The sequence below is a fragment of the Mustela lutreola genome, chromosome 12 (genome assembly GCF_030435805.1).
Source record: "Mustela lutreola isolate mMusLut2 chromosome 12, mMusLut2.pri, whole genome shotgun sequence".
Taxonomy (NCBI): domain Eukaryota; kingdom Metazoa; phylum Chordata; class Mammalia; order Carnivora; family Mustelidae; genus Mustela; species Mustela lutreola.
Window position 1 is genome coordinate 69,915,868 of NC_081301.1, and position 16,471 is coordinate 69,932,338.

At 40.4% G+C, this 16,471-nt stretch overlaps 1 protein-coding gene across 3 annotated transcripts; it reads left to right on the plus strand.

Moving 5' to 3' along the window:
* The first annotated feature begins 911 nt into the window (after positions 1-911).
* PRXL2C (peroxiredoxin like 2C) lies at positions 912-14,085 on the plus strand. 3 transcript variants are annotated; one of them, XR_009346585.1, is made up of 8 exons: positions 912-1,259; positions 1,691-1,759; positions 2,860-2,913; positions 3,089-3,194; positions 6,634-6,765; positions 9,040-9,212; positions 9,683-9,742; positions 11,260-14,085. XR_009346585.1 is itself a non-coding variant. In XM_059143154.1 (7 exons), the coding sequence occupies exons 1-6, from the start codon at positions 1,050-1,052 to the stop codon at positions 9,165-9,167; spliced, it is 699 nt and encodes a 232-aa protein (XP_058999137.1). In that variant the 5' UTR covers positions 912-1,049; the 3' UTR covers positions 9,168-9,212; positions 11,260-14,085. The 3 variants fall into 3 exon arrangements, 1 of the variants encoding a protein (XP_058999137.1); XR_009346584.1 differs by having other exon boundaries at positions 9,040-9,742; XM_059143154.1 differs by lacking the exon at positions 9,683-9,742.
* The last annotated feature ends 2,386 nt before the right edge of the window (positions 14,086-16,471 follow it).

The following is a 16,471-nucleotide window of genomic DNA, read 5'->3' on the forward strand; positions in this document are numbered from 1 at the left end:
GGAATAGAAGAAAATACAACAAATCTGTTGTGCCGCTTCCAGTCGGCGACGAGAGAAGAATTAGGCACAAACAAGTCAGCTGCAAAAGACTGGGAGCAGGGGCCAACAGTCGAAAAGGACGGCTGCCACGAGCAACTCCACAGTCTCACTTTTATTAGATAGAAAACAATAGCCAATAGAAGGATTGATGAAGGTCAAACGTTAGTCACGTCTTGCAGGCAAGCAAGGCAAGCACATTCAAAGGACTCCTCTAACAATGAACACTTCTGAGAAGAGAAAGGAGCGACACGGAAAAAGGGAAGCAGGCGGTTTTCGTTGCACCCAGAGCTGACCGGGCGTTCCCCGGTGCTTGGCTTCCCTGAAGCAGGCCGCGTTCTGCCCTGGGCGGGCCAGGTGTTCCCAGCTGCCCTGCTTCAGGGAAGGGACGGCCTTCTGCCCTGAGCGAGCCAGGCATCCCCAGCTGCCCAGCTTCACGGTTGTACATCGTCCTTCTCCCCAAAGACCTGTTGTCAGTATCAGTATTTTTTTAAGGCCATGTCTAAATGTGCTTGGCAACTAGTAAAATCCTCCAGGGGTTACAGTTTAAGTAACAAATTGTTCCGAGGGGCAGCAGCACTGTTGCTCACTGATTTGGTTGTTCTGAGCACACCCAACCTCTGCGCAGCTGGACGTATTCCGTCCTGTCCCCTCACTGTCCCGACTGCCAGCGCCCAGGACCCCGCGCCCCAGCTGCATCAAACCCAGCGAGGCAACGCCCCTCGACTCCGCCCTGCGCTCTGTCCCCCCCACCCCCCCAGGACAGGCTCCGCTCCGCCCTGCCCCTCCCAGGTTGCACCGCCCCCCCTCCGCGGGCAAGCTCCACGGGGCCCCTAGAGACCCTACGTAGCCCCGCCCCCTGCATCCCGCCCGCTCCGCCCTCCGCTCCGCCCCACCCTGCTCCCAGTGCTCCTCCGGGATTGCTCCGCCCTGAGCTCCGCTCGGCCGCGACCCGGCTCCCCGAACCTGTGCTGTCCGCTTTGGGGACTGTGGGCTCGAACCCCGGCGGGCAGATGCAGGGTGCATTGGTCGACCCTGCCCTCGCCGCAGTCACGCGGCAGGTCAGCGGTCGCACCGCCCCAGCCACAGTCCCGAGCGGCCCAGAGCGCGGGCAGCCCCTGGCCGCAGCGGTGGCCGAGCTGCCCGTGCTGGACGCCTCCGGGAGGCAGGTGCCTTTCGGCGCGCTGTTTCGGGAGCGTCGGGCTGTCGTAGTCTTCGTGAGGGTGAGCGCAGACAACGGGGCGGCCCGGAGTAGGGACTTGGCCCGCAGGCTGGGATGGAGGTTGCTTCTACAGCTTCGGCTGGGGGGACATCGGGTCCTTCGAGAGGTTCAAGGCCCGAGAGCGCGGTACCGCTGGGCCGTGGCCCTTCCCGTTGCCGTCCACTAGAGGTTTCCGGAATGCGAACTGCTTCTCTCGCTGCCTTTATTAGAATGGAAAACCAGCCCGCCAAGCCAAGTCCCTTTTCCCAGCTAAGGAGAAGGCCTAGGGAAGTGGGTGCGGCCCAATATTAACGCCTCTTGGGCGCCCTTTGCCCTTTTTCTACCCGCTGTGAGTAGCGTTAATTAGCGTCACGCGTAACGAAGTACTTGGTCTTTTCTGAATCCTGAGATATTAGTTGCTAACTTGTCCTTTTTGCCGTTTTGGGATTTCAGCATTTCCTGTGTTACATTTGCAAGGAATACGTAGAAGATCTGGCCAAAATCCCCAAGAGTTTTTTACAGGTAAGTTTCCTGAGACTGAACAGCAGCGTACCCTGCTTCAGGGCGACCTTGTCAAAGTCACCTGTGATTTCTAAGAAGCGGGGTGGGGTGAGGTGCATAGGACAACACCTCTCCAGAACAGACCCCCTTGCAAGCCCAGATTATCACCTTCCCAAACATCTCTCCAACACTTTCAAAAAAGGAGAGAGACGTTAGACATCTATTTCTGTCCTGCTTTATTCACTACTGCCTGCTTATAAATATACTAACTGTAATAATAACGTTGTAAGTAACCTGTTGGCAAATGTTGATAATGACCAGAAGCACAAACGCTAGAAATTATTTTATTTCCCTTATTTTTTTATTATTTTTAAAAGATTTTATTTATTTATTTGACAGAGAGAGAGATCACAAATAGGCAGAGAGACAGACAGAGAGAGAGATGAGGAGAAGCAGGCTCCCTGCTGAGCAGAGAGCCCCACACGGGACTCGATCCCAGGCCCTTGGGATCATGACCCGAGCCGAAGGTAGAGGCCCAACCCACTGAGCCACCCAGGCGCCCCCCCTTATTTTTTAAGTAAGAACACTCCAAATAGTACATTATAGGACATGTATAGGAAAATACAAATATAGCTTAAGGGTTGAAATTTGTATTTGTTAGGATGTGCCTCCCACGTTCCTGTGACAACCATATACATATTATCATTGTCACATTTGTCCCCAGGTGAGCTTTTCAGTGAAGGAATTGGACAACCTTTATAAAGCTAAGATCTGTTTTCATCAGGTGTTATGAATAGGGATGTAAAAAAATAAAACTGTCTGATTAGCCCTACTTAAATAATTTTTATTCTTGTTTAGTGTACGCCTTTGGAGGGAGCATAGATTTTTTTGAGAATTGTTGAGTATATTATTTTGAAGTTCTTAGCAAGAGATTGACTGAATTAACTGAACATTTTAGCATATATTGCTTTGCTTTGACTCACACAATTTTGCTGTTTATTCCATTCTTCTATAAGCCTGTAGGTGGCATTAGAATGGAGCAAAAGAGTTGGACAGGGGGAGGTTTTATAAAACATGTATAATTTCTGGTAATATGTAATTGTCCCTTTCCTCTCCTGAAGGAAGCAGATGTCACTCTAATAGTGATTGGACAGTCATCCTATCATCATATCGAGGTAAATATATCAGAAATTGAGAAACTAACATATCTGTTTCAGACATAAAAATTATTTTATTTGAACCACTAAGTGTAGGTTAAGTTTGCTAAAATAAAGGTAGGTTATAATTACTTTTCTCTCATTTTTACTTAAACAAATTCCAAATACCTTTTTTTTTTTTTTTTTTTTTTAGCCTTTCTGCAAACTGACTGGGTATTCTCATGAAATCTATGTTGACCCTGAGAGAGAAATTTATAAAAAATTGGGAATGAAAAGAGGTGAAGAAATTGCCTCCTCAGGTAAGACATGACACGTCTCATCAGAAAACACTGATGGTGCATTTGCACATTTATGTATGCATAGGGAAACAAATGGTAAATTCATAAATCAGGCTGCTTTTTATGATTCTGGTAAGTGGGCCAGGATACACCAAGCTCTCAAAGATTTATTTCCTGGGTGTAATGACATAGAAATCTATTTGTGAAATACTAAATGCGTGAAAAAAGCAAGTTGCAGAACAGTGTTTTAGGTATGATTCTATTTTTGTGGAAATAAAAATCATTTTCATAAAGATTGAGAGTACATGCATGTGTAATGAACAAGGTTTTAGAAGATATTGCCATGCTTACCCCAAGGTATGGAAGTTAGGAAAGTGGCCTTTGTATTTTTAACAAGTTGTGGCTAATACAGGCACAGTCTGGGGTGACATGCCAAGGAATTTGGATTTGTTCTGGAGGAGTGGGGATGTCATACAAGCATTTGAAGTGGCAAAATGATAATCCTGTGTTCAGTGTGGATGAGTAATTGGAACTCACCAAACCAGAGCTAGTGATACGGCTGTAGTAGGTTGGAGTGATAGGCTAGAAAGAAATGTCAGCAGAGATGGAGAGGAGGGGATGGGTCAGGAGCTATTTATGACATAAAGTTGACATGATCCCTTTACTGATGTTTTTAAGGAAAGCAGCCTAAACTTTATTAAAACTAATGAGCTAGCATAAACACACCAAGTGTGCTCTTTTCTTTTTCTTCCTGGTATAGGAAATTGCAATGTATACTTTGTGAACCTTACTTAGTGGTAGATGGTTTCTGTGTTCGAACAGTCCCAGCATGTGCAAGTTGTTTATCACTTAGCACTTTAGATCTAAACTGTTGAGTTTCACCTTAGTAACACTTCACAGTTCATCAGCTCAATAAAAATACAGAATTGCAAAGAAAACAGTTGAATTCTAAACAAAATACATTCTTATAATTGTTAGAGATGGTATAGTCAAATCTTTTAAACTCCTGTGACTTGCGTTCAAGGGCTGTATTTCCAACCAGAAAATATTATTCTCTCATAAAATCATCTTTTAAAAGTTTCTCTCTGGGGCACCTGGGTGGCTCAGTGGGTTAAATACTCTGCCTTTGGCTCAGGTCATGATCTCAGGGTCCTGGGATGGAGCCCCGCATGGGGCTCTCTGCTCAGCAGGGAGTATGCTTCTCCCTCTCCCTCTGCCTGCCTCTCTGCCTACTTATGATCTCTCTGTCTGTCAAATAAATAAATAAATAATTTTTAAAGAAATACATAAAATAATAAAAGTTTCTCTCTGAAAGAGCAGAAATTTCAGAATCAGTCTCAGAATAGCCCCACTTGAAAATTAAGACTCTAAAAAATATAATGATTTTAAATTAGTGGACATTTTATAAAAACAAAGAATAAGAAAATAAAGCCCATAAATGCCAGGGAGTAATGTGTTTACAGAATACTGAAAAACAGGAGTTATAGACATAAGAACTAAATTCAAATGGGCAAAATTAGATTATGTTTGAAGCATGATTGTTAAATTCTAGGTCATGGAATCTCCAATTAAATTTCTAAAATTTTAGAAATATTAAATATTAAAATATTTAGAAATATTAAATCTCTTCTTTGGATATGAAGAGATAACTTGGGTTTCTGAATATTTATTTTAGACACAGAATCTTAGAAAACAGTAAAATTTAGTTTTTTACTTATGTCTCTAAGGTAACAGGCCTGTTTATTTGTTCCTTGGTCAGATAAATGTCCATCATGTAGAAACATGAGAAAAATAGAAGAGAAGAAGGGAAATTTCCAGTTATCTGGAAATACTAAGGATTCAGGCAGGTTAAAGGCCCCATAACCATCAAAACAAAAATCCAAAAGCAAGACATAAAAGGCAGGGATAGGAGAAAGATAAGTTACAAGAAGGGTAAAGAGAGTGGGTCCCTTTGCTCAGAGGGAGCGGAAGTGAAGTATTAGTCACTGTGGGAAAGAAGGGGGAAAAACTGACAGTCAAGGAAGATGGACAGGCAGCTGGAGTAGCCATTGTCACAGACAACTCCCAAAGTCTCAGTGGCACAGCACAGTAGAGGTTAGTTTTTTTTCTGTTCAAGATGGGTGTATCTATTCAGATGTCTTTCCTCCGAGTAGCAGTCCAGGCAGGGACACAGGGGAAAGGACCCAGGCCCCTTTCCTCTTATTGCTCTGTCATTTTCAGCCCAGGGCTTCCAAGAATGTAGAAGGAACATGGAGGTCATAAGGAGCGGGCCTGAAGTGGCCTGTATCGTTTTACTCATGTGTTAGAACATAGTCACATGACCATAACAAACTGCCGGGAGGACTGGAAATATAGGTTAGCTGTAGGCCCAGAAAGAGGAAATGGGTTTTGATGAGCATATATTAGTCCTGTGCTGCAGTGGCTCTTGAAATAGTTGAAACTAATAGTTACCTATTAGTAGGTGAGAAATTAAACGGGATAAATGATGTATTAAAAGGGAAAGCATTAAGAGCACCTGGCTAACTCAGTACAGCATGTGACTTTTGATCTTGGGGTTGTGAGTTCGAGTCCCATGTTGGTTATGGGGAGGACTTAAAAATATTAAAAAGAAAAAAAAAAAGGTGGGGCACATGGGTGGCTCAGTGGGCCTCTCCCTTCAGCTAAGGTCATGATCCCAGAGTCCTGGGATTGAGTCCCACATTGGGCTTCTTGCTCCGCAGGGAGACTGCTTGTCCCTCAGCTTCTGCCTCTCTCTCTCTCTCTCTCATGAATAAATAAATAAGATCTTTAAAAAAGAAAAAGGTGGGGGAAAACACTGTCAGTTTGAGAAGTCTGTAGCGGACATTTTTCTGTGGCAGGTGATTGGGGTATATCATCACTTTAAAGTAATGGTTCTCCAGTGGGGTACATTTGGTGTTATCTGGAGACCTTTTTGGTTTGTGACAACTTGGTGAAGCTATTGTGGTATCTGGTGGATATGCAGGACGGTGATGCTGCTCACCACCCTGCAGTGCACTGGCTGAAGACTTATGTGGTCCAAAATGTCAGTTGTGAAAGGCTGAGAAACCTCTCTTTGAAGGGAGAAAAGAAGACAAGTTAACACAGGAGAACACAAGAAAGAAACTTTCAAGGGGAATGGGCAAAAATGGGTAAAGGGGAGTGGGAGGTACAGGCTTCCAGTTATGGAATGATTAGGTCATAGAGATGACAGGTACAGTATAGGGAATGTGGTCCGTGTTATTGTAAGAACATCGTATGGTGACAGGTGGCAGCTATGCTTGTAGTGAGCCTAGCCCAAGTACAGAGCTGGGCATCACCACATTATACAACCAAAACCAGTGTATGTTCTCTGTCGACTTAAAAAAAAAAAAAAGAATGTTTTATAGAAGCACTACATTATCTTCTGATATCTAATTGAGTATAAAATGATAACATCTAAAGACAGTTCTCAATATTTCAGGAAACAGCCCCCACATAAAATCGAATATACTCTCAGGAAGCATTCGGAGTCTGTGGAGAGCAGTGACTGGCCCTCTCTTTGATTTTCAAGGAGACCCTGCTCAGCAGGGTGGAACCCTCATCTTAGGTCCAGGTAAACATCAAAGCCCGGGTCCAGTGGCACACTTTTTGTGCCTTTTAGAAGTTAGGAGGCCACACAGTTTCTTCATGAAACAGATTCCATGTAAAAATCGCAATTCGGCATTGTAACAGTCGCAATTCTATGCTTATAGGGGTTACCTTTGTTTGCTAAGGCTTCTGTGTATTTTGGTGCCTATTTACTGGATATAATGTGCCCATTACTCTGTGCCTGAGTGATTTCAGGTATTTGGGATGGGAAAGTCAGTGGTGGTTGGGTGAAGTGTATCTGTCAGTAAAACTCTTTGAAAAGTTCATGGAAGAGGCGCCTGCGTGGGTCAGCCGCTTGTACGCCAGATACTTGATTTCAGTGCAGGTCATGATCTCAGGGTCCTGGGATTGAGCCCTGTGTGGGCTGCACTCAGCAGGGAGTTTGCTTGAGATCTTCTCTCTTTCCCTTACCACCCCCACCCCCACACTCACATGCTGTCTTTCTAAAATAAATCTTTTTTAAAAAAAGTTCACAGAAGTAAACATTTCTACATAGAACAAACCATCACCCCTTTTATTTCCTTTTTTTCTTTTCCTCAACAGAAGAATTGTCTAGTCACTTATATCTAACAAGACTAGAAGACTTACTCAGTGTCAGAAAGCAAGTCAGCTGCAGGGAAAACTCATTCAGTAACAATTACTCTAAGCAACGTAGTTTTAATAGATTTATTGATCAGTTTGGACCACCTGAAATTTCTTTAGCTCCACACTGCTAAATGGTTGAGTGTTGGATCTCTACCATGGTCAAGTGTCACAGTCAGGGACAGGCACTCACATATAACAGTATAAATCACTAAGTTGTAAATTGATTTTCTTGGTTGTTCTTCCTCTTTAAAATTGTCTGCATAAGCGAGCATAGCTCCTAAGAGTTATAAAATTAACATTTACTTTAATGAACTCCACATGTCTTAAGGTCTTTAGAAGGAGGCTTTTGACTAAGCATTGTGGCTTTTTAGCTTTCTGCAGCTGGAGCTCTTTAGCTAGCTAAAACCTGTAATTTAATCTCTTTCCCTTGTGAATTTACACCAGTTAAACTAGAAAAAAAAAAGACAAGCCCTGTTCTATGAGAATGAGTCCTCTAGATTAGCCCTGAATGACCTTGAGCCATAGTTTTGGATGGCTTGTTTCCATCTTCAGAGGGTTTTGAGTCCCTAATCTCCATGTCTCAGGATCATTTGACTACATGTTCAGGTGTGTAAGAGTGACAAGCACACAGAGAGCATCATTTGTGTCCCAAGTTGAGAACATACTCAAGAAGGAGAATATTTTATACTACCTGCTGGAGAAAATGTAGCTTCTCTAAGGAGAGAGCTGGGTATACTTATTTACAGAAACCTTTCATGGTTAAACCTATATTTCATGTCGCCTTATTTGATAATAAGCCAATTTATGATATTAAATCTATAGTGATTACTGTAGACAGCATGTAAGTACAATGCAGAAAACGTGCTTTTTTTTTTAAATTAAGATTTTATTTATTTATTTGACAGAGCACAAGCAGGGTGAGCGGCAGGCAGAGGGAGAAGCAGGCTCCCTGAGATGTGGTGCTCAATCCCCCAGGACCCTGGGATCATGACCTGAGCCAAAGGCAGAGCCACCCAGCACCCAAAAACATGCCTCTTCTAATATTTAATCTTATGTTTTAAGTTAAAATTCTGGTCTTGAATCAAAGTAAAAAAGACCTATAAATTATGACCTTTCAATTTGAGTGGATAAAAGGATTGTGAATGTCTAAGTGTATTGTAACTAACTGTATCAATGCCCTGATTTTTCAGCCTCTTTTGGTCTATGGTTATAATGCAGATAGGCTATTAAATCAGTGTTTGGCAGTGAATTTTTTTTTTTTTGAAGCAAGTGATTTATACCATTATTACATTTAAGAAACAGATGTGATGTTCCAGCTTTGATATTTATGCTAGTTTCGTATTCTGCCTGTCTGTTTGACAGGACATTTTATTTAATTACATCTAATAAAACCTAACAGAGGTTATAATTTAAGAATCTTTCCCCTTGGATCTCATAAAACATTAAGTATCACTTTTATTTAACCATAATTCTTGTCATGCTTTATTACTTCAATTAAAAATTATTAGGGCATTATATAGAGAATATTATGAACTCCAGGCAATTAATTTTTCCCTTTAGACTAATTAAAAGTTGAAAAGGTTCCTGGTTCTAATAAGCAATAAATCTGATGAATAATACTGTATGCCAACAATTGCCTTTTATTCTCTCCTAGGTAACAACATCCATTTTATACACCGTGATAAAAATAGATTGGATCACAAACCCATCAACTCTCTTTTACAGCTTGTAGGAGTTCGGCACGTGGACTTTACAAGCAGACCTTCGGTTATCCATGTGTGATGGTATAGACTGTGGACCCTTGGAATATGACCTGAAATGTTCAGAGTATGGTATTCTTGTGCAATGTCTAGCTTTTTGGCTTTTCCCAGCCTTTGAGGAGTTATGAAAACACGAAGAGACTTTATACCAGTTATTTTGTGCTAGGAGGCATCAGTTGTCAAAAACGTGATACATATTTATAATTCTGTAGCTTTTAAAATTTTATGTAAAATTAAAGTTTGTTTATATAAAACTTTAAAAGCTATAAAATTAGAAATACTATTCTTTATTTTACATTATGGTATATCCATTAAATGAAAGTTTCTGTTGGCCATTAAAATAATAAATTCTTTGAAGAACATATAAATGGAAAGGTAAGCAACTCACCACCATTTTATCCAGTGAAAAAAGCAGGATATCAAATTCTATAAATAATATAATCTTTTTTAAAAATTAACATATAATGTATTATTAGCTCCAGGGGTACAGTCTGTGAATATAATCATTTTTATATGTTTATATTTTTGTATGCTTAGGAAAAAAGAGAAACACGCCAGAATATTGCCAGGAGGTACCTCTGTGTGGTAGGATTACAGGTGTCTTTATTGTCTTTTCCATACTTTTATCTCTGAACTATTCTATAATGAGCATGATTCATTTTTGTTTGCCAGGAAAAGTTCTTTAAAAATTATATGAAGAATATATTCCTACATAACAAGTTCCACAAAGCTGCATTTATATGGGCCGCCATCCACATGTTTCTATCCTTATTGCTTTACTCAAAGGAAATATAGCAGACCAAGCCTTCTGCATATCCTATGTTCAGAGCACCTTGCACACCCATTTCACTAGGATTTTTGAGGGGAGGAGTAAAAGGAGAAAAAAATTTCTTACGTATTTAAGATATGCTTCAGTATGCTTTTTTTTTTTTTTTAAAAGATTTTATTTATTTATTCGACAGAGAGAAATCACAAGTAGATGGAGAGGCAGGCAGAGAGGGGGGGGGAAGCAGGCACCCCACTGAGCAGAGAGCCCGATGCGGGGCTCGATCCCAAGACCCTGAGATCATGACCTGAGCCAAAGGCAGCGGCTTAACCCACTGAGCCACCCAGGCGCCCCATCAGTATGCTTTTTGAAAGAATTCTAAGAATTGTTTAAACTAAAAAAGCTTTATAGCTTAAATGTACACTGGTTTGGCTGCCAGATTGCTTTTGTTTAGTGTATTGTCGTCATCTTTTATAGGTTTAGTTGGGAAAAAATTCTTTTGAAAAGTACAGTAAGGTCAAAATCTTGGTAATTATTAGCAAGTATGTGCTGCTTTTAACTTAGAAGCTTTTATGTCAGTATCCAAAAATTTAGTGTATGTTTGTAAAAAATCATGTTTTTAATCAATAAAAATGAAATGTCTCATGACATTTAAAATTAAACAATTTTGTGCTGTTTTTTATAGTAAGGAAGGACTGGTGACCCAGATCCCATTTGCTGATTTTAGGCTTAAAACTGCTGAATCATAGCTTACACAAAACTTTATGTGCTTATAAATGTATAGCACATTTTCCTAAGATCCATAAATGTTCTTTATGTGGCCTCAGGGAGATACAGGGAGATACAAACAGTGCAGTGGTAAATCACCAACCCAAACAAACATATTTAATGCAAAAAATCTTTTTTTTTTAAGATTTTTTTAAAATTTATTATTTATTTTTGGCAGGGGAGAGGGGCAGAGGGAGAGAGATAAGTCGATTCTGCTCTGAGCACAGAGCCAGATGAGGGACTTAGTCCCACAACCACGAGATGGTGACCTAAGCAGCAATCTAGAGTTGGATGCCTGCCTGACTGAGCTACGCAGGCACCCTGATACAAAAATTATTTGTCCTAGGTACTGTGAAATATATAAACATGTGCTGTACCAAATAATGTACTAGACTCAAATTTTTGAAAAACCTTCCTACAATAAATACATAGAAATACTATTAGAAGAATGCTATCTATGACTTCCATGGTGCTGATTATTTGCCAGGTAGTATTCCAAGTTCTTAACATTCATTAGCTCTATAGAACTGACATGGTCATCATGCCCATTTCACAGAGAAGAAACTTTTTTTTTTTTAAGCTGAACTTTTAATAAAAAAGTGAGGAAATGACCAGAGCCAAAAGAAGTAGAAACAATGCTGATGACCATGCCCTGAAGCTGTGGCCTGCTCTGTGGTTTGTGCTCATCCCAGGAATGTTCCTTGGCCAACTGAAAGGCCTCCTGCAGTAGAGGGTTAAAACTAAGACCACCGCATAAAGTATGGCCTGTGACCTATGCCTGCAACTTGAGACTTCCTGGAGCTTCTAAGAGCTACAGCAGCACCGCAGTCAGATCCATCCATAGACCAAGGAGCCCAGTGAGGAAGTGGTGTAAGACTTCTACAATGAATCAGAGGCAACAAAAATTTTAATAAAATGAAAGTGCATATTTAATTTAAAAAGTAAATATTTTTGTTTTTCAAAAAGATTGATGATAAGCTAGTAATCTGCATAAAATTTTTATTTATATTACCATCTACCACTGGGGCCAGAGTGACAACATGGACCATGTGAAACTGAGGGACAAACTTCCTAAAGAAGCAGTATCATCTACTCTGAAGAAACTATTTTTTTTAAAGTGTTCCAGAAAATAATTAAAGATGTGCAGTTGCAGAAGGTATATTTACATATCATTCTGTGAAAAATTAGTTTTAGTTTATTTAAATAGCCTCCATGCCCAACATGGGGCTTGAACTCATGACCCTGAGATCAAGAGTCACATGCTCTACTGACTGAGCCAGACAGGCACCCCTAGGTTTCATTTAGAACAGACTTCTTTTGGGGCACCTGGGTGGCTCAGTGGGTTAAAGCCTCTGCCTTCAGCTCAGGTCATGGTCTCAGGGTCCTGGGATCGAGCCCCACATCGAGCCCCACATCAGGCTCTCTGCTCGGCAGGGAACCTGCTTCCTCCTCTTACTCTCTGCCTGCCTCTCTGACTACTTGTGATCTCTCTGTCAAATAAATAAAATCTTAAAAAAAAAAAAAACAGTTCTTTTAAATTAATTTTGTTCATTTTCAGTTCCAAGTTGTCTTGTACCCATATAAAAAGTGGAGTGGCAGCTATTTATACGCTGGCTCTGTTAGCAGAAAACTTTGAAAATAGGTACAAGATGCCAGTTTTATATCTGTATTATATAAATTTGAATGATTACCTATTGTATAAAAATAATGTCCATACTAAAATAAGAAACCTATAGAGCATTCTTGGAATTTGTTGTGTATACATATAATGTATAATTGTGTCCAAGCTGTCAGTCAAAATAGATACTATAATTGTTAAAATTTAACACATTTTTTTTTAATTTTCTTTTTTTATTTGACAGAGAGAGATCACAAGTAAGCAGAGAGGCAGGCAGAGAGAGAGAGAGAGAGGGAAGCAGGCTCCCTGCTGAGCAGAGAGCCCGATGCGGGACTCGATCCCAGGACCCTGAGATCATGACCTGAGCCGCCGAAGGTAGCGGCTTAACCCACTGAGCCACCCAGGTGCCCCAAAATTTAACACATTTTTTAAAACATTTTTTATTGTGGTAAAATACACATTACAAAAATTTACCATTTTAACCATTTTTAAGTGTACAGTTCAGTGACATTAAGTATATTCATAGTATTATGCAACCATCATCACTATTCATCTCCAGAATTTTATCATTATGTCTTACTGTACCCATTAAATAATACCTATCATGGCAATTGCTGTTCTAACTTTCTGCCTCTATAAACTTGATGACTCTAGGAACCTCATGTAAGTGCAGTCATATAATATTTATCTGTTTGTATCTGTGTGATTTCACTTAGAATGAAGTCCTCAAGGTTCATCTGTGTTGTATTATGTACCAAAATTTCATTCCTTTTTAAGGCTAAATTATATTCCATTGTACGTATATATATTTTATTTATCCATTCATCCCTCAATGGACATTGAGATTATTTCTACCTTTGGGCTACTGTGAATAATGTTACTGTCAACTTTGGTGTACATGTATCTGTTTGATTCCCTGCCTTCAGTTCTTTTGTGTATATACCCAGAAGTGGAACTGCTGGGATAATAGCGACATTCCGTGTTTAAGGAACCACCAGACTGTTTCCCAGAGCAGCTGCATCATTTTATGTCCTACCAGCCGTGTACAAGGGTTCCAATTTCTCTATATTCTCACCAACTTATTTCTATTTTTTTAGATGTTTATTTGTTTAAGAAATCTCTACATCCAACCTGGGGCTCATACTCACAATCTGGAGATCAAAGAGTTGTATGCTTAACTGAGCCAGCCAGGTACCTGTATTATTATTACCTTTTTTTAAATAATGGCCATTCTAATGGGTGTGAAGTGATATCTTACTGTAGTTTTGATAAAATTTATCAATTTTTAAGCATGTATACACAATAACCAAAGGAAAAAAAATCTATGAGCAGTTGATGTGGAGTAATAATTTTTTTAAAGTAAGCTCCATGCCCAGTGTGGAGCCCCATGCAGGGCTTAATCTCACAACCCTGAGATTGAGACCTGAGCCAAATCCAAGAGTCAGACACTTAACCAGCTGAGCCGCCCAGGCACCCCAAAAGTATCCTCCATCTAACAAAATTTTTCCTAAGTTTAACAAGTACCTCAGTACCTGAAGAGACACAACATTCTCCATTGAAATGTGGACTATGGGGTGCCTGGGTGGCTCAGTTGTTAAGCGTCTGCCTTCAGCTCAGGTCATAATCCTGGGGTCCTGGGATCGAGTCCCGCATGGGGCTCCCTACTCAGCCGGAAGCCTGCTTGTCCCTCTCCTGCTCCCCTTGCTTGTGTCTCCTCTCTCGCTGTATCTCTCTGTGTCAAATAAATAAAATCTTTAAATAAAATGTGGACTACAGAGAAAAATCAAATGAAGAGGTCTACAATTCCAAGTCAATTAACTACAAAATGCAATGTTAGAGAAGGTTAAAGGTAATTTAATTTAAAGTAAATTAAAAATAATTTCAATTAATATAAACTACCACAACTGAACCAAGAAGAAAAAGAAAACCTGAACAGACCCATAACCAGTAAGGAGATTGAAACAGTCATCAAAAATCTCCAAACAGGGCGCCTGGGTGGCTCAGTGGGTTAGGCCGCTGCCTTCGGCTCAGGTCATGATCTCAGGGTCCTGGGATCGAGTCCCGCATCGGGCTCTCTGCTCAGCGGGGAGCCTGCTTCCTCCTCTCTCTCTCTGCCTGCCTCTCTGCCTACTTGTGATTTCTCTCTGTCAAATAAATAAATAAAATCTTTAAAAAAAAAAAAAAAAAAAAAAATCTCCAAACAAACAAGAGCCCAGGGCCAGAAGGCTTCCCAGGGGAATTCTACCAAACATTTAAAGAAGAATTAATTCCTATTCTCCTGAAACTGTTACAAAAAATACAAAAGGAAGGAAAACTTCCAAACTCATTTTATGAAGCTAGCATCACCTTGATCCCCAAACCAGACAAGGATCCCATCAAAAAAGAGAATTACAGACCAATATCCTTGATGAACGTAGATGCGAAAATTCTCACCAAAATACTAGCCAATAGGATCCAACAATATGTTAAAAGGATTATTCACCACAACCAAGTGGGATTTACTCCAGGACTGCAAGGTTGGTTCAACATCTGCGAATCAATGTGATACAATACATTAATAAAATAAAGAACAAGAACTGTATGATACTCTCAATAGATGCTGAAAAAGCATTTGACAAAGTACAGCATCCCTTCTTGATCAAAACTTTTAAAAGTGTAGGGATAGAGGGCACATACCTCAATAGCTTCAAAGCCATCTATGAAAAACCCACCGCAGGGGTGCCTGGGTGGCTCATTGAGTTAAATTCTCTGCCTTCGGCTCAGGTCATGATCTCAGGGTCCTGGGATCGAGCCCCGCATTGGACTCTCTGCTCAGTGGGGAGACTGCTTCCCCCTCTCTCTGCCTGCCTCTCTGCCTACTTGTGGCCTCTGTGCCTACTTGTTATCTCTCTGTCAAATAAATAAATAAAATCTTAAAAAAAAAAAGAGAGAAATAGTTAAAAAAGAAAAAAAGAAAAACCCACCACAAATATCATTCTTGATGGAGAAAACTGAGCTTTTCCGCTAAGGTCAGGAACACGGCAGGGATGTCCGTTATCACCACTGCCATTCAACATAGTACTAGAAGCCCTAGCCTCAGCAATCAGACAATGAAAAGAAATTAAAGGCATCTAAATCAGCATAGAAGAAGTCAAACTATCACTTCTTGCAGATGCTATGATACTTTATGTGGAAAACCCAAAGACCACTCCAAATCTGCTAGAACTTGTAGAGGAATTCAGAAAAGTGTCAGGATATAAAATCAATGCACAGAAAGCAGTTGCATTTCTTTACACCAACAACAAGACAGAAGAAAGAGAAATTAAGGAGTCAGTCCCATTTACAATTGCAACCAAAACCATAAGATACCTAGGAATAAACCTAACCAAAGAGGCAAAAAAAGTCTGTACTCAAAAACTATGACATACTTACGAAAGAAATTGAGGAAGACACAAAGAAATGGAAAAATGTTACATGCTCCTGGATTGAAAGAACAAATGTTGTGAAAATGTCTATGCTACCTAAAGCAATCTACACATTTAATGCAATTCCTATCAAAATACCATCCATTTTTTTCAAAGAAATGGAACAAATAATCCTAAAATTTATATGGAACCAGAAAAGACCTTGAAAGCCAGGGGAATATTGAAAAAGAAAGCCAAAGTTGGTGGCATCACAATTCCAGATTTCAAGCACTATTACGAAGCTGTCATCATCAAGACAGTATGGTACGGACACAAAAACAAATCCATAGATCAATGGAACAGAATAGAGAGCCCAGAAATAGACCCTCAACTCTACAGTCAACTAATCTTCGACAAAGCAGGAAAGAATGTCCAATGGAAAAAAGACAACCTCTTCAACAAATGGTGTTGGGAAAGTTGGACAGTCACATGCAAAAGAATGAAACTGGACCATTTCCTTACACCACACAAGAAAATAGACTCAAAATGAATGAAGGACCTCAGTGTGAGAAAGGAATCCATCAAAATCCTTGAGAACACAGGCAGCAACCTCTTCCACCTCAGCCACAGCAACTTCTTCCTAGGAACATCACCAAAGGCAAGGGAAACAAGAGCAAAAATGAACTACTGGGACTTCATCAAGATGAAAAGCTTTTGCACAGCAAAGGAAACAGTTAACAAAACCAAAAGACAACTGACAGAATGGGAGAAGATATTTACAAACGACATAT